Below are 18,990 nucleotides of genomic sequence, written 5' to 3'. Positions count from 1 at the left end.
GTGAGCATTCATCCATCCACCTATCATCCAGTAGAGTTAGAAGTCTCGCCTGTATGGGCAGTTAGCTGCCAGTGTCCATCCCAATTATCAGACTCAAGCACCCACCAACCATCTGGGACCAGCACCATTCTTTAGCAGCACAAAAACCCATCATAACATCATTCCAGTATTTTTTTTAAAAATGTATTTATTTGATTAGCATTCAAATCTCTCAATGAATACAGAATAAAGATCTACCACAAAGTAAGAATGCACGAGATGAGGCTAATCAAAAAGGTACTGGCTGAAGCACATGCTTATTATGCCAAGCCTTTTAACAAAAGATCATTTAGCATGCAGCTCATGTAGATAGAGCTCGAAGCAAAAGAGTAAAACAAAACAAACAAACAAAAGAACAAAACAAAACAAGTATAAACCTCATTCCTCCCTTGCATACCAGCCATCATACATAACTGCACAAAAGAGAATGTAAAACTCCTTCTATTCCAGCCCCACCAGTTAAACTCACAGAAAGATTGCAAGTGTCATGGATGCACCAGATAGCCGTCGTGGGGATGTGGGGACTTTTGAGAATTTTGTGCTGCAGATTTGTGCTCTTGTTGGTATACTGAAGACCCTTGGTCTGGATGGTTAAGTGAAACTGATTTGCGGTTCTCACGTGTCATGACTCCTTAGTAAGCTGCCAGCTGAAATGAGGTTTGAGTTTTGGAGACACATGTGACTGGTTGAAGCTGAAAACATGGAAACATTTAGATACTTGGTAAGTTTATAGCAAAAGGACAGAGAGAGGACCATCCAGAAATCAGCACCTGAAAGAGTCAAAGCCAGTAACACGCACAGCCACTATACTCCATGGCACAGAGAATCTGCTGGCAAAGCAGTCTATTGAGCTACTGAACTGCAAATCGTCTGCTCAGAGCAAGAAAGGCCCACTGAAAGCCTACTGTCCATACTGCAATACAGAGGACTAACATTCAAATCCTTTGATAAGGTTCAAATCATAGACTGGGTTAAGACAAACCAACATTGCTGGTGATGTGAAAGATCACATCTAGCAGTACAGTGCAACCTGAAGAAAGTGTGCACCATACATCAAGTCAAACATCTCGGGATCCTACATGAGGTCAACATCAAGAGTGTGAAGGAAGGTACTTTCCTGGTGAGCTCTGCCACCGAAGTCCTCCAACTAGACAAACCTTCAGACCTCTCCTGTGTTCTGCTTAAAGTGATCAAAGTCCTACTGAAACATGGAGACATGACACTGGACACTTATGCTGTCTTGCATGATGGCTCTGACTGCACCATGCTACGTTCATCTTCAGCTTAGCAGCTAGGATTAACAGGCACTCCTGAGGACCTTTCCATGAGAACTAGCAAATATTTCATGCCTTCACTACTTAGCGTTTTGATTTAGCTCAACATTCATATCCAGCTACTTTCCTCAAGCAATCTACAGACTTCTCGAGTATTTACGCCTACAAACCTTCAGCCAAGTTTCGCAGCTGCACCTTATAAACCCTGCAGAACCTGTGCACTTTGAATCACTAGGGGGGACAGCTGCAAGGGTTGAACACTGCAAGACACAGCAAAGACTCTTGAGTCACAGCTAGAGCTGCAACTGTGCCTCCTGCAGCCCCCTATCTGTTGAGCTTCAGAGGCGTGTTGAAAAACAGTGGCAAGTTGACATTCTACCATAAAAAAGTGAAAAGGAGGTAACAATGTCCAAGGAGGATCAGAAAGCCCTTTAGATACTGTACCGGTATGCCAAACCCTTGTTGAGGAGAAAGGATATGCCATTTTTCCAAGCAACCCAAGAGGCAATATTGCCAAACTATAAGAGTATAGAGAAACATCTAAGCAATGGGTGCTGCAAACAATGCAGAAATTGAAAAACTGGTAAGCTGTGGTGTTGTAGCCAAACTGCAACCGGATGTTACCTCCCAAGAGCAAAGAGAGATGGTAAATACTTCATCACATGGTCCAGCGCAATGGCAAAAATAGAATGGTCTTGAACTGCTCCTTTCATTACAAGGAACTTAATTTGAACAAGACTCTATTGCCTGTCTTGAGTCCTTCCCCGGTTGGAGTGCGCTTCAAGGAGCACAGCATCAGTGATGTAGGGGCATGTTTCACCAGGTGTGCCTACTCTCCAAAGACAAACAATTCTTGAGGTTTCTTTGGTGCATAAACAGAGATGAGCCCCCATCCATACATGGATAGCAGGTCCTTCCATTTGGGAGTACCTGTAGACCATGTTGTGCATCTTTTGCTTTTCAACCTGCTATCAACATGTCGTCCTACACAGCAAACCCACAGAGGATGTAAGGTTTTTAATCCATCAGACAGTGATTCTATGTAGACAATTATCTGAAAAACTGTTTCATCAGTTAAAACTGGGGTGAAGTGCACCAAAGCGTTTGATTTAGTTGTGATCATGTGACCTGTGTGTTTTGAACGGCATTCTTTTCTATAAGCTTCTGCAGCTTCATAAAGTTTCCGACTTGTGATTTCCATAAGGGAAATTTGGATGCAATCCAACAATAAAAACAAGGCAGACATTAAAAACTGAAGAAAAGAATTTATTGTACACAAAGCTGACAGTTTCAAAACAAAACATATCCAGTTTAAGTCCAGGTTATCTATTCCTATCAGTAAAACACATAAAACAACTAAAAAGTTCAAGGTCAAATTTATTTATATAGCACATTTCCATTGATTACTGTGGATATATTTCATGGAGCCTCTCGACAATGGTGAAGCCCAAACTTAAGAAGAACGATGCGAGCGATGTAGGCCTCGAAGCCTCTTCAGACTCTGGTCTGGTGCGCCCCCCCGCCTGCACTGGAAAAGGATGAATGCAAGCCGTCGAATAAAGCGCTACTAACCGCTATAACTAGCTTACGTTCAGAGATAAATTCCATCAAGTCTGAATTGTGCGCTACACTGGACACTCGCAGATTAGAGATTTCTACCACCATAAGAGGCGAGATATCATCCTTGAACCAGAGCATCCAGGCCTCAATTTCGGACATAAAAAGCGATGTGGCCAGGCATGATAACACTTTAACTGAACTGCAGGCCTGTGCCTCAAACCACTCTGACACCATTGGCACTCTCGAGGCCACTGTGGAGCGTTTGTCTACAGAGTTAAAGAAGTTAGATGAGAAATGTGAAGATCTTGAGGCACGCTCCAGGAGGAATAATGTAAGAATCGTGGGAATACCAGAGGGCACAGAGGGAGTTTGTTTCGCAACTTTTGGCAGAGGCGCTATCTCTCGAGGAGAAGCTACTTATCGATCGAGCACATAGAGTGAATCGCCAACGTCCCAAACAAAGTGATCCTCCTCGGCCCATCATCTTGAGATTGCTCTACTACAGGGGTTGGCAACCCTGGGCACACGTGCCACAGCTGGCACGCGAAGGGTTAAATAATGGCACGACCATAGCTGGACTGGCCAGCGGGCATTTATTTGCCCGGTGGGCCGATTTGATATTTAATTTTTATGGGCCGATGATTTTTTTTTTTTTTTTTTTTTTGTAACGGTATAAACAATGAAAGGTGGTGGATTGGCCAGATGCTGGTCGATGTGTAAAAATAACTCAGGATATACAGGAGGAGGAGAGACCCAAGGCGGTGAACTGAACTTCAGGTAAGAAGTTATGAACTGCAGTCTATCTGGGTCAGATATAATCCAAGTTTAGATGTTGTTTATTTTCGTTGTGCTGACTTTTTACAGTCAGTTACAATCAGTAGCGGTTTTAGATAAGGAGCGACACGGGCAGTTGCCCGGGGCGGCATCGTGGTGGGGGGCGGCATCACGGGCATCGGCAAAAAAAAATAAAAATTCTCGTACTCATGCTGCCCCGACGTCAGCCAGCGCATATTGGGAATGGTACAGGCACCGATCGGTTTTCTATCGCCCATTTGCTGGGAGTAAGGGCGCCCTTCGTTTGCGAGGTGCGCCTGCTGCTTGCGGCGCAGAGAGGAGAGGGCGGGGCGGCGGGGGATTTTCTGACCGGCTGGAGCAGCATCTAATAACCATCTCGCAAAGTAAAACAAAATAAAAACAAACCAACAAACACAAACACACCAGACATCATGATACAGATTTATAATTTGCGCCTGCTCGCTGCTGAAGTCAAAGTAAACTTTATTGTCATCTCCGCTACATACAGTCCAGTATATAGAGAGACGAGACGACAAGGCTCCAGTTACAGCAGTGCAAGTAAACAAACAATATATATAAGAAGAGTAAGAAAACAAATGTACACTTTAGGACCAGGGGTAAAGGGATCAATAACAGTTTAAAATTTATAGTTTGATGATTTAAAGTCTCACACACAAGCCGTCGAAAGGGGAGGGGGCCGGCTGCTTCCAAATAGAGCACATTTCATTTATAATGTTGTAAATCCAAGCCCATTATGTATTCATGATTTGAATCCTGGGTTGTGTGAAATCTCAGAAATGCACCCTAGACAAAGTGAATCTGTGAACTAAGGTGTAGGTGTGTTAGATCATGTTGTGGTGATCCTTGGGTTGGGGGATGGGTGTTCATATTGGAGTGCAAAATTAAAACCAATGGAAGATGGACAAGAAAAGTTCAAAGCCATCAGGTCCTCAGTTTAGAAAAAAGAGAAAAGAAGAGGAGGAGAAACGAGCAAAAGATGCAGGTAAGCAGATGTGTCATTGAATAATGGCAGGTCATCCTGAAACAATCAGAATACTTTATTAATCATAAACAGACAGGAGCTCAGACAGATACTGAGGTAAAAAGAAAACCTGCCTCACAAACTGCTTGTCAGATTAACTTTTACCCTGAGCACATCAGCAGAATTACCCACACTTTATAAGAGCAAAAACATAGCAGGATTAATGAAGCTCAAAATCTTAATATGAAAACTAAATATAAAAACATAATAATAAAAAACATTGGGTGGGGGCTGGGGGGTTAAACTACAAATCAATTGATAGATAACTTAGGTCTGCCCTAAAGTGTACCCTACTTTATCTCCCTTCTGGACTATCCAGTGGGCTAAAATCTACAAAGTAAACATGAATTTGATGAGACTTGAAAATATGAATTGTTTACTATAACCAAAGATTTCTGCAGTCAGTCTCAACCTGCTGGCCTGCTTTTAGAAAGAATGCAGGTCAAAGAAACAGGCATGGGCTTCACATTTTGACCTGAAAGCTGTTTCCTTGTTTAGTCAATTCTATATGTATCAAAACCCAAAATAAACAAATATTTAGAAGGTCATATTGATTGTAAAAAAATTGAGGCGGATATCAACAGCAATCCCTACTTTTTAAAAAAATTACATTTCTAGTTTTTACAGTGCTATCTTTGCACATTTTTGCATGAAATTTGGGATTTAACTGATCTGATCGTTGCATTATGTTTTCAATATTACAAACTTTTTATACACATGAGCAAAGCATGAATGATCTATCAGTTAACAGACGAATATAGATTTACCAATGTTGTAGCTACAGCAGTGTCCATAACCTTAAGACCATGCTGTATAACTGACATCACTGACTCTTGGTCTCAGTAACCAGCAGCTTTGCCTTTTTTCCTTTCATCAGACCATGCAGAGATACAGCTGCCCGCCTTTTCCACAGCGTTAACTGTGTTGTAGAATTTTGCTATTTTATGTCCCTTAGCTTCAAGACCATCAACTACATCCTGCAGGGCAAAGAGGAGAGAGACTCAGATGGAACAAGAGAAGTAGAACTTATTAATTTATCATTTAAATACATTGAATAAATTACCTTTTCAAGCTTGGGTTCAGGTTTTACTTCACTTTTAGAGTCTACAAGAACAACAGGCGTAATAATTGCCTCCTTAAGGCTCTTTCCAAACCAAAGGTGGTTCATGAGCGCCTTGGAGAGAAAAAAAAATGAGATGAGAAAGTGATGATTACAGGATAAATTAGGGTGAAGAATCTTGTTGCTATGATGCAAGCTTTAACAGCAAAGACCAGCATCAGTCCACATCAATTTATTTTATTTAATATGTAATGGCACCTTTGTGTGTACCATGCATACATACCGAGGCCACAGCCGGTGGAATCGTTTCAGAACCAGACCCTCCAATCACCAGCGTCTTCGACGGAGACTTCAGCACAGATGGGGCCATATTGGAGGGAGGCCGCTCCCCTGAGAAATACAACAAAGACCTTGAATGACAAAACTAGAAAACAGAAATCAGTCTGTACACACATATCTGTGCATAAATCATTTACACAAATGTTTCATACACGAATCAGTGACTGTATTTTCATGCAGTATTTTCATACCTGAATTTTTTATACTCTACAACAGGGGTGTCAAACTCCCGGCCTCGAAGGCCAGTGTCCTGCAGGTTTTAGATAAGACTCTGGGTGAACACACCTGAATCAAATGATTAGTTCATTACCAGGCTTCTGGAGAACTCCAAGACATGTTGGCTGTATCCCAATTCAGGGTCTGCAGCCTTAAAGGCCGCATTTTAAGGCCGATTATGTTAAAGTGAATTGTTAAATGTTTGTCATTTTTATGCTTACCATCTCTACATTGTTTTAACTCTGTGATGAAAGAAATTATTTCTTCCCCCCTCCCCAGATTCTCGAGGTTCTGGGTGGGGGCTGTAGTGTTTTATCACAGGCACATCCTTGTGAAGGTCTGTTTGATGTTGGTAAACTTCCTCCCCTTTGTATGGCTTCACTTTGTTATCTAGGGTGAACCATGAATTGGGTGTGGGGGAGACTACCCTCTTTATGACCAAGGATGTTGCTCCTGCTTTTATGCTTTTATGACCCTTTTTGGTCAGCAGGAGAACACACACATACAGTGCCTTGTCTTTGTAACCAAGGGGGGTTATGAGGGGAGGTGTTTGTAAACTATTGTTTATTGTGTGAACGTTTTCAATAAAAGGCAGCGAGAGGAGGCCATCATCGGGGTCACTCGTAAGGAGATTCGAAGTGCGTTTCTGAGATACCGACGAGGCCTCCCTTGCAAGTAAATCGATTGATCGCTGTTGCCTTGTTTTTCTTTCACGGGAATAAGTCCTGGATACAGCAGGGTCTGAGTTTAGACCCAACAGATTACGTCACAGCGACGCGACGAAGGCTGTCCCAATTCAAAGGCTGCTCGAAATGCTGCCCTCAAATGCGTCCTTCATTTCCCTGAATTTTAAGGATGTGGCAGTGTAGACTTCGTGGCCCAACATATCCCATAATGCATAGCATGGCGGTGGGTGTCGATAATTTTGCCAAAAAAAAAAAAAAAAAACGGCGGATGAGGGGCGCCCGAAGAGTAAACTTTAAGTAAGTACTGAATATTATGTCACTTATTTATGTGCAAATGTTTAATAACGAAGAACATTAAACATTACTGTTGGCCACATGTCGGCAAAGTTATGTGACATTAGTGACGTTTGTGCTAACTTGGTTTTAAAGCCTTTACTTTAAAATATACGCCGTTCAATACCTGAGCTTAATCTTACAGAGAATGATCAAAGCTCATGTAGAAACAAACAAACAAATGAACAAAAAGGTTTCTCCTTCATTCCTGTCAAACAAAGCTGTATGAAACGTTTCCAGCTGTTAGTATCATGGTTGCTAGGCAACCTGGGCAGCGCGACGGAGGCTAGACCGTCCCATTTCACAAGCCTCGCACTTCCGGCCTCAGCGGTCTTTGATTACGCGGCCCTTGTGGACCGTTAAGGCTGCGTACTTTAAGGCTGCAGACCCTGAATTGGGATACAGCCGCTGAGGAGGTAATTTATCTGTGTTTGATCAAGGACACATGTAAAATCTGCAGGACACTGGCCCTCAAAGCCTGGAGTTCGACACCTGTGCTCTACAAACAAGTTTAGAATTGCATCCGCCCATGCTTATCAACAAATGATGAAAGTGCACACACAACAAGTGAGTTATCTCTACTGAATCTGTATCAAACTAAAGTGAAATGTCTTTCAAAGTGCAGCTATTACTGAGACTCTGTCAGTGTGTTAGATTAATGTTTGAATGATGCTATGTCCAAACTGAATTATACAGAACCTTGAACACACTTGAATCAATATTATAGATCTATATATAGATTCATCCATCGATTATCTTCAGCTTATCCTTCTCAGGGTTGCAGGGGTGGTGGAGCCAATCCTAGCTACCATAGGGCGAGAGGCAGGGTAAACCGAGGTCAGGTCGCTAGCCGGATGCAGCGCTAACACAGAGAGACACTCGCATTCACACCTATGGGCAATTTAGATTCACCAATTAGCCTAACCCTACTAACTGCATGTCTTTGGACTGTGGGAGGATGCTGCAGTACCCAGAGAGAACTCACACAAACATGGGGAGAACATGCAAGCTCCACACAAGTGGGATCAAACTCAGGGCCTTCTTGCTATAAGGCAGGGGTGTCAAACTCAAATACACAGTGGGCCAAAATTCAAAACTGGAACAAAGTCGCGGGCTAACATTAATATTTATTGAAATATATTTATTCCTCCAGATATAAGAATGAATCTTTTCTTATGGACTCAAACACGTTTTGCTGAAAAACTGAATATGGAACAAACAAAGCTTAATACTAAACAATATATCTATTAGCTGTATAATACCAGTAGGCCAGCTCTAATAGTAATTTGGTATGGCTTTGCGGGCCAAATGTAATTAGGCTCCGGGCCAAATTTGGCCCGCGGGCCAGAGTTTGACACCTATGCTATAAGGCAACACCGTGCCAGTGTGCTGTCCTCTATATAATTTTAAATGAATATAAATATCCATATACCGTCAAATCACAATGGTACATTTATATTATAAGGTTAACCCACTTCAGTAGAGAGAAACCCCCAACAATAAGAAGAGCCCCTTATGAGCAAGTACTTGGTGACAGTGTGAAGGAAAAACTTCACACAACAACACGTTGACATGGAAACAGATTTTACTACAGCAGTAGTAAAACTGTGCCTGTTCTTGAACATTCAAACATTTTAGCAGGCTATGGTATTAAACAGAAAATGCAATTTTAGTCCAAATTCACATGATGTGTTTCAGTTTGGCAAAACATCGTGGAAATGATCAACAAGTTTAGTTTTTCCATGATCAACAAAATATGATGCGTCACAATGAATTATGAAATGCCATTTTCTCCTCTCATTTCCTCAATGGCACTATTTTGCCATTATTAGAAATTACTTAAAGAAATATGTCCTGTCAGGAAAATAATTTCAGGAAAAAAATTAAACTCTTTGTGTTATTAGTTTTGAAATAATCCACCTTCCTCGTCTAATTACTTGTATTTCATAAAAAGCATCCTACTGATCTCTTACCAGGAGAGACGCTATTAGCTCTACCACAGAAGTCAGACAGCTGGTTGTTGAGAATGATTCCAGTGCTTGGAGAGAGGACCCCGGAGCCGAATCTGTAAACAAAAAAACTAAATTAACTACAAAGCCAAGACACTCTTTGTAGTATAGAAATAGTCTAAAAATAAGTTCCTCCATAATCTCTTAAATCTTCAGTTTCAAGAAAGAAAAATATCTGATAGCTGGTTTCTAGCAGTGAAACAGAATGATGCAGGTACTGACTCGTCGTTGATGCTGCTGGTGACAGACACAGCAGATCCATCTTCAGCCAGCACAGATACATGTGTGGTGCCGATGCTGTCCAGATACAAGTTGATGCCAGGATCACGAGTCTTGTCGCTGCTGATCAAGCTTCGTTTGCTGTCTGCAAAGCTATCCTGTGTCAGTTTCTTTGCCATCTGTGTGAAATACAGAGAATTAATAAAATGAATTAATAAAACTAAATAAATATGCACATTACAGAAAATACATTGCTGTCAAGAAATTTATAAAATTGGAGCCAAATGTTAACAGAATTTTGATCATTGATCCATCACTGATGTAAGATGAATGAATGAATGAATACTAGAGGTTATAATATTGGTTAGTGATCAAGCTCAACATATGACTGCCAAAGATAGAGTCTCTGAAATTCAGTCATCTGTGTGAACTACAGAGTATCTGAAAACATCACATTACACAAAATTATACTTATATTTAAATACTAAGATAATAATAACAATAATATATACATACTAAATTAAAGACAAATATTAAGCCAATTTAGGTTTATGTGCTTTTAAAACTTGTATTTATATGTATATGTTTTAAAAGCTACGTCACTGCTCAGAATGATGCTGAAATGAAAATGCTGAGACTCAAAGAAATTCTTACAGCACTCTACTGGTTCTCTTCACCCTTAGTGCTTCTATAAGAACTTTAATTGTAAGTAGCAGCCAGGTACTGATAATCAAATGCCCCTGATTGATCATTAACAAAGGTGAACACTTCTGTAAAAGCACTTTGTTAACACAAAGTCACAATCTCAACCCAACAAATTAACCTAAAGTCCAACTGTGCAAAACTCAGAGATATTACAAAAAAACCTCAACTCATTATCAGTGTGCATAAACTGACTGTGGTGGGGTGTAGTTTGTGGATGAGCTGCAGGCAAGGGGCGGTTTGTTTTGTGTTTTGTGATGTGGTATTGTTACTTTTAATTGTTTAGTCACTTAAATAGAATCATTCTTTATGCAACAAAGCAGGTGCAAATCTGTAGGATTTTGAGATACTTACTTCATCTGAGCTGAAGTTTGGATCGCTGATATTTGTCTTTAATTCATTGGCAAATTTTAAAGCTTCAATATAACGGTGATAAAACAAAATCTTTTCATCAGTCGTCTTAGGTTCTGAATTCATTTTGTATCCTAAAAATATAAAAACAAAATTATTTTTTGGATTGAAAACATCAATTCTTAGTGTATCACATTTGTAAAGATTGATAAGGATCATTTTCCTATATGAATCAAACTCTACATGCTAGAAGCAACAATCAGGAACCTTTCATGATGTTGAGGATGAGGCTGAGGATGGCTCCTCCTGCAGGGGGCGGAGGGAAGTACAGCTTATACTCTCCCAAAGAAATATTCCACGCATCAGTCACTTTAGCTTCATACAATTCCAAGTCCTCCCGTGTGAGGTTTCCTCCTGAGCAAGAACAGTGAAACAAATGATTCTGCTGAGTACAAATGAACACAATGAATTTCATAATCAAGAGTTTGAATGGATCGAGACAGATCACAGTGTAGCCTGTGAGGGATCATGTTACAGTTTTCCAAAACCAATAGATTTTTGTAATTTGTAATTAGATCATTGTGCCTGGCAGACATAGAAAACGGTCAGAAAGAGAGCAGGATGAAACCCATCTGATAATACCTTCATTCTGTATGTCACTGGTTAAATTCTTTGCTATTGTTCCGTTGTAAAACACATCTGGTCCCTCGTTTGCGATCAAAGTGTCAGCCAGTTTCTCAAATTTCACAGTATCACCGGTCTTAAGCAGGTTCCCATTTTTATCTAAATATAACTCCCTAAAAGACAAAGACAGTGAAATAAAGCTGAACCATTCATTGTTTGCTCTTTGTATTTTTGAAATCACATTGTGGGTGTTTTTCATACCGTAGTGACGTGTTACCAATGCGTGGGATGTGTTGACCTTGGTAGTAAGGAATAGGGAATCCTTCTCTGGCTAATTTGATGGTCGGCTGAAAGAGGTCGGCCCAGGGCAACTTCCCATAAAGCCGGTGTGCCGCTTCATAACCTCGAATTTCCCCAGGAACCCCAATCCATTTGCTACCTGGTTAGATAGATAATGGATAGTCAGTGCTGGAAAGTCCCACATACATTTGCTCGTGTTTTGAGTAAACTGTAAGGTCCTGACCTTTAATGATCTGAGATGATGTCTGTTATAATTTGGTGCTTTGTAAATACTCTATTCTATTCTGCTCCATTTCAGAGGGAAATGTGTGTGTTTGTAACTGATTATGTTAGAGATAACATTTTGCATCTTACAGTTATTTTAAGTTTATTTCACTATATTTACACTATTTCTGGCTCAAAGAAGCATTTAGCATATCTTATATTTACTTTTCTTACTGTTTATGCAGCCTGTGTGCAGGAGTGTAGCACAGAACTCTGGGCCATATAAATAAATGTTGTCTGTAGCCCCCTTTCTTTTCTTGATTCATCTTTCTCACACATATTCTAATGTCTAATTTCTTTATTTTTTAATGTCTGCCACAAGTGAACTGCTCCAACTACTCCCAGTTCTTATTGCTGTCCATCCCATACTCAAATGCTGTCAAAAGACGCTTCTTAACAGAGACTATGCTGATTCTACATATGGATCCACAGCTTCCCTTCAAAGTCAACACACTATAGACAATCAGGGAGTAATGCATGAAGGTCATTTGTACTCTGCTGACAGGAACATATGGGACAGGGACATGTGCATCCACAGCAGCCTGTGTCTCTGGCCCCACTTTAGCATCTCACAACATTTCCAGCTTCACCTCCACAGACAGATAATCTGCCAGGGAACGAGTGGAGATTAGCCAAATTAGAAACAATGACTGATAAAGATGGACTTGTGAGGAGAGTTAAGATTGGTCTTGGGGAGGAATTAACATTAATTGAAGACCAGAAAATGGGAAAGATGGGACAGCATTCTGGCAAGCTGTCTATTGTTGAACAGCCCATTCAGTAACTGATCTTGCTCTTAGAAGCTGTTTAATGCGACGATTATATCTATATCTGGCCACAACCAGGCTCTACCACAGGTCGACTGGGTCTACCTTTTTTTCCCCTGTTAGTCAGCATGTTATCCTCAGTAGCCTTTTTTCCTTTATTGATTTTATTGACAGCTTTTTGTCTACATGAGGTGCAGGAACAGTCTGCAGAACAAGGGAAATCATACTTCTTACTCCTCTCAAAGGGAACAAGGTGGGATTTTACATCTTTTAGAAGCTTCTCAAATGTGATCATCAGCAGAGATCTCATTCCATCTGATTTAACTGATTTATTTATTCCATATCACTGGTTTATTTCCCAATTCTCTCACCACCCAAAGAGATTGAGCTGTAAGAGAAATCAGTCTGTTAAACTACAAAAAAAATCTGTGAAAAGAAAATGTTTTTGTTCTTCTGCTTCTTTTATCTGGAAATACAACCTAATCCTGGTCCAGATTGCAAATGCTTGAGTACTCCTTGTGATTTTAAAGCTTGAACGGGTCTTGGTATCACTCATTTAAATGTCAGAAGTCTTCTTCCCAAACTTGATTTCATGAAAATTTGGATGAAAGAGTTATATACTGATATTCTTACATTATCAGCAAAGTGGCTTACAAAATCGGTTACTGACAAAGACATTGCAATAACGCGCTATAATCTTTTCCGTTGCGACCGCACCAGAAAGGGTGGCGGTGTTGCAATTTACGTAAAAAACAAATTCCATGTTACTGTCCAATCATCAGTATCTGTTTGTAAACAGTTTGAACTTCTTGCCCTCAAGCTCTAACTTTTGAAGGGCTATTTTATTACCATTGTGGGCTGTTATAGACCCCCCTCAGCTAGTAGTGAGGCTTTAGTTTCACTTAGTGAAAAACGATCTACTTTAGATTTTAATGAAATTGTGCTGGCTGGAGATTTCAACTGGGACTGGTTGTCTTAGGGTTAGGGTTAATTAATCTAAACTCGCTTTGTGAAACCGAAAACCCAGAGTTTTCGTTAACTCAGGGTATACTTACTCAGAGTTTGCACTAAACCGGCTTCCTGAAATAGGGCCCAGGGCTCGTCGGGGGAGCTACTTAGGAGAATGTTGGAGCTCCCACTGGCGTGGGATCATTGAGTTATCGTACCAAGTTAGTGTGTGTCAGTATATGTCAGTGCTGTTCGTATATACCTGCCGAGGGTTAGTGTTGACGGCTGCTTCTATGGTTTCCCTGCAGGAGGAAGAGTGGTCCAGAAAGGCAGCACGCACGGGGTGTGCGGAAACACAACAGCAGGGAGCACGAACACAGACGTCGGAGGGAAGCATGCACACGGGGTTCAAGGGAGCAACGGGGAGTTATTGTGTTTACAGCTTTTCACTGTAAATAAAGAGCACTGTTTGCATCGCAGAGTCTGCGTTTTGGGTCCTCCTTTCCCCACATCCCCACGGTCTGCCAGCCAGACCATGACATCAGCTCTCCAGTCTACTCAAAAAAAGGGATGCTGCCTGGGCTAAGGCCAGAAAAACCAAATCTGAAGCGGACTGGCTGATTTTTAGACAGCTCAGAAACCGTTCAACTTCCTTAATTTAAAAGGCCAAATCAGAATTCTATCTTTCAAAAACTACTAAACATCTGAACGATCCTAAGAAATTCTGGAAAATAATAAAATCTTCTTATGGAGACATAACTACAAATGAGATGCCAGCCTTTGTCGTAAAAGACTCCTGCACCTTAATGGAGAAATGTGATATTCTAAACTGCTTTAATGAGCTTTTTCATTCTTCAGGATCTCTATTTGAATCTTTATATCCAGATTTAAAACAGCTTAATCAACAGGAGGCTCTCTCTGCAACCACTCAAACTGAATCTTTGGTCCAACCCTTCAGTTTTTCTCCACTAAATGTTTTTGAGGTCCACAGGGCTTTAAATCTGTTGGATCTAAATAAATCTGCAGGACCAGATCAACTTGATCCTTATTGTCTTAAGTTGGCTGCAGATTTTATAGCAGAACCACTAACTTACATTTTTAATCTTAGCCTCTCGAAAGTGAGATCCCTGTAATACAGAAATCTGCCTGTGTTCTCCCTTTGCTGAAAAGAGGTGATCCTTCAGATGTTAATAACTACAGGCCCATATCGAAATTGTGTGTTCTAGCAAAAGTTCTAGATTCAGAGTTTAGCTGTTCATTAGTGAACAACTGAAAGACTTTTTTGACAAAAATTCAGTTCTTTCCAACATCAGTCAGGATTCAGAAAACAACACAGCACACTAACTGCTGCTATTTAAGTGGTTAATGACATCATTGATTCAATGGACTGCAAACTTCCTCTTTTCTCCCAGTATCCAAGTATCCAAAGAAGTTCCACAGGGCTCCATATTAGAGCCATTGTTCTTTTCTCTTTACATAAACAACCTTTGTGATAATTTGTCAAATGCTGCATTTCATCTTTATGCAGATGATACAATTATCTATTGTTCATCTCCTTCACCAACCCTGCAATTTCTGCAGTCTGCCTTTGATGTTTTTCAGTCCCATTTAACCCAACTTAAGTTGGTGTTAAATCGATAGAAATACAAGTTCGTGTTATCCTCAAATGGCAAAGAGTTGTTAGCTACATCTCCTAAGATTACAACAATTCAAGGAACTGAAATTGAAATGGTCACATCCTACAAGTATCTAGGGATCATTATAGATCAGAATTTGTCATTTAAAACTCAAATTCAAAGGCTTGTGTCGAAGTTAAAACTAAAACTAAGTTTCTTTTTTAGAAATCAATCCTGTTTCTCCCTCCAAATGAGAAAACACTTGATTCATGCAACTTCTTTACCTTTAATGGATTTTGGTGACCTGCTTTTTATTTTTTAATGCACCTGCTCACTACCTAAAGAGGTTGGATACTGTGTACCATTGTGCTTTACTTTTTATTACTGGTTATGGAAATTGTGTACATCATTGTTCTTTGTATGCTGCTGCTAAATGTCCATCTTTCCATATTTGTAGACTCTCCCATTGGTTGATCTTTATCTATAAACCTCTCCTTGTCATGGTCTCCGTGCCTGCCCGGTCGGCCCCACAAGGCTACAATTGCTGTTGCTGTTTTCTCCCTCTCTGCCTGGGCGGAGCTCACTGTGGGCTCCCGCCCTTGGCCCACACACACACCTGACAACACTCACCCATCATCACCGGGAGCACTATTTGAGGCTGGAACACAGATCCTCTCGTCGCTGGATGATTGTACCCCTAACGTTAGTGTTCTCACAGCTCTTGTGCTTCATATCCGTGACTTGTGATTTGTTGGTGACCTGCCTTCTCGTCTGCTTCAGATCTCCCCCCCCCCCCCCCCGGACCTGCGACCTCCCTGCTACGGGAAAGTGTGTGAGTGTGAGCGGAGAAGACGTGAGCGAGTTACCCTGTGATTCCCCTCGGAGTTTTTGGATCCCTTCACTGTACATATATTGCACTGCACTGTAAATAAACCACACCTTGGAGATACCTTACCGCTCTGCGTTGAATCCCTGTACCAGATCGTGACACTCCTTGGGCTGGTTCCATCTTATTTATGTGTTTATATGTGTAAAAACCACAACCAATACAGCCTTCATTCGCACAATATCATACAATTGATTGGCCCAAAAATCAGAACAGAATTGGAGAAAAAGGCTTTTAATTACGCTGCCCCTGCTTCCTGGAATAATCTGCAGGAGGAACTGAAATGATCAGAATTGGTTACCTTGGGGGAGTTTAAGTCTGTCTTAAAGGAACGAGAGAATAACTCTTTTACTCAGTGTCATTGTATTTAATGTCGCTCTTAATTAGATCTGTTATTGTATATTTCTCACATGTTTGTACGGGATATTGTATTTTTTTAAATGTTATATACTTATGTGGTACGTCTATTTTGACTTTTGTTGCCATGATGCCATGGCTCTCTTGGAAATGAAATTTTTAATCTCAATGAGATTTTTTACCTGGATAAAATAAAGGACTAATACTGTATGAAGACCTTATGTGTGGACATTCTCTGCAGACTCGATTAGAGTCTATTAGAGTTGGCTGTACCACAGTCACCTTTCATTATTCTCTGGGCTGCAATTGCTTATTAATCCTTTTTTGTCTTTTAACAAATGCATTTAATAAAGGCATTTTAATATTGGAAATTCCCCTAGGTGGCGGTGTTGCATTTTAAACATAAACATGTTGAATGGGCCAAAGCTCATTCAACAAGGACTGAGGCAAAGTGGAAAACTGTTCTAATGTCAGACAAATCAATTTTTTTTTTTAGAAAATGTGGATCCTGCATTCTGGGCTAAAGAGTAAAGGGCTTTAACGTTGTTAAGTGCTGCTGTTTTTGCAGCTTGTTATCAACACTCAATTCAAAACCTCTGAAGGTATGTAATTATTTTACTGCCTATAGAATTGGCTGCTTGCACATCTGGCAATGCACCAGTGCTGAAAGGTGTACACAGGCAACTTGTGCTCCCATCGAGTTGACATCTATTTCAGCAAGACCACGCTAAACCGCATGCTGCATCTATTACAATAGCATGGCTTCACAGAAGAAGTACCTGGGTGTTAAAATGGCCTGCCTGCAGTTCAAACCTTTGACCAAGAAAAAACACATCGAGTGCATCATGAAATGACATATATGACAAAAAGGACCCAGGACTGTGGAGCAGCTATCCTTTGGCAAACAAAAAATGTGGGTTTTTTGACCCAGTATTTGAATTTCTCTGGTCTTGTTATATATTTCTTTGAAGAGGTATAAGATCATTTAGGTTTTTGTTGCTGACTTTATTATTATTATTTTTTTCCAATAATTATTATTTTCAATAATTAAATAAGAATAGTTGTGCACTCTTTAGTGTATTAGAGTCTTGACTTTAATTCAGTAGATGAGGTTAGAGGTGAGGAGGAGGATGACATTTTAACAAGACACCAATCATGCTGTCTCTTTCCTCCGCTTCTTTGATGACAAGAACCCTCTCAGGTGATAAAACAAAGGTATGATCCTTCATATCTTGAGTTTGACTTGCAGATTAAGGTGCAGAATTTAAAATATACCTCTACAGATAACTGACTACACCTTTAAAACCTTTGTGTTACATCTTGTGTATCATTTGGAGAAAGACCTGTTAAGACCAGTTTGGAGAAAAACCTGACTACTTCAATCTCTCTGGTTGTTTCTGAAACTAAGGAGCATGTATTTCATGGTGTTTATGCTAGATTATTCTGATAGTGTCATATACGACACCGACTCATTGTCTTTAATATCTGCTGACAGCCAAACCCTCTGTAGTGGTTTGCTTTATCTTTTTTCTTTTCTTTTTATATTATCCCAGTTTTGCTTTTTTGAGGAAAGCTGAATGAGGAATGACTCACAGTGTGCATTAGCAGTGACCTGTACAGAATAAATTAGCTGTGTCATAAAGGTGAGTCCAAGAGCAGATTAGACTAAAACCTTATAAATATTAGCATTATGCCAGATAAACAGCCCACCGTGCGGCCACTCCACGCAATGGCGTGTCCAGCGGGGTGGCCTGGGGGGGCACAGGCCACCCCCCCAACCAGACTGGCCACCCCAGGTGCCACCCCAAAGGCAAAACAATAAAATTCAATCAAATATCAAATGTCCGATTATGTTTTCACGGTGACGCTCAGATATCCGAGTGTAAGTGAATGCAGCATCGGCTTCTGCGCTATGTGCATCACGTTAGCAAAGGTAGGAGAGCCAAGCACGAAAGACGTCACTGCAGGAAACAATTTTTCGGTGAAAGAAAATGAGGACAGAATAAATGTCCCGGTAAGTAATATTAAGTTTGTTGAGTTTAGTAAACTTCGGCGAAATTAGAATACCAAGGAAAAAATAACACTTAAAGAATTATTGCAGCCGTGGAATATTTCAGACAGTATGCTACAGAGGGGAGCTAACATAAGAGTTATGAGTTATAAGATGTAATCTAAGTCGTAACATTGCTGTATGGAGCTGCAGATTTGGTTGCAGGTTAACATAGCTGGACTGGCCATCGGGCTTATTTGACTTATTTTTTATTTATTTTTGTAAGGGCATGAACAATGAGAGGTGGTGGATTGGCCAGATGCAGGTCGATGTGTAGAAATAACTCCGTTGTTTGGTGGTGGCTATGGCGGGGCTTCCACAGAGGCAGCAGGTGGATGAGGGAAGGGGAGGCAGGAGGAGAGCCCCGAGGCAGCCGCCAGTCCGAGTGTCAGGTGAACTGAACTTCAGGTAAGAAGTTATGACCTGCAGTCTATCTGGGTCAGATATGAACTAAGTTTAGGTGGAGTTTATTTTCGTTGTGCTGACTTTTTACTGTCAGTTGCAATAACTCATACTGCGTTCTAGCCAGCTTGGAGTTTTTATACAGCTGTTC

General features: G+C 40.6%; 1 protein-coding gene across 1 annotated transcript; it reads right to left on the bottom strand.

The window, feature by feature from the left end:
* Window positions 1-5,174: 5,174 nt before the first annotated feature.
* LOC308403909 (glutathione hydrolase 5 proenzyme-like) lies at window positions 5,175-18,110 on the bottom strand (the record flags this gene model as incomplete). The annotated part of the gene is made up of 10 exons (XM_080893704.1): window positions 5,175-5,687; window positions 5,774-5,884; window positions 6,054-6,160; window positions 9,318-9,409; window positions 9,576-9,751; window positions 10,629-10,759; window positions 10,893-11,039; window positions 11,268-11,422; window positions 11,511-11,688; window positions 18,098-18,110. Coding segments are annotated over 10 exons (1,248 nt in total), but the record flags the coding sequence as incomplete, so codon positions are not given.
* Between the last annotated feature and the right edge of the window lie 880 nt (window positions 18,111-18,990).

Source organism: Rhamphochromis sp. 'chilingali' (assembly GCF_963969265.1).
Source record: "Rhamphochromis sp. 'chilingali' genome assembly, chromosome: 10".
In the NCBI taxonomy this organism is placed as follows: domain Eukaryota; kingdom Metazoa; phylum Chordata; class Actinopteri; order Cichliformes; family Cichlidae; genus Rhamphochromis; species Rhamphochromis sp. 'chilingali'.
Note: the sequence above shows the minus strand (reverse complement) of the source record. Positions and strands in the feature narration are given on the sequence as shown.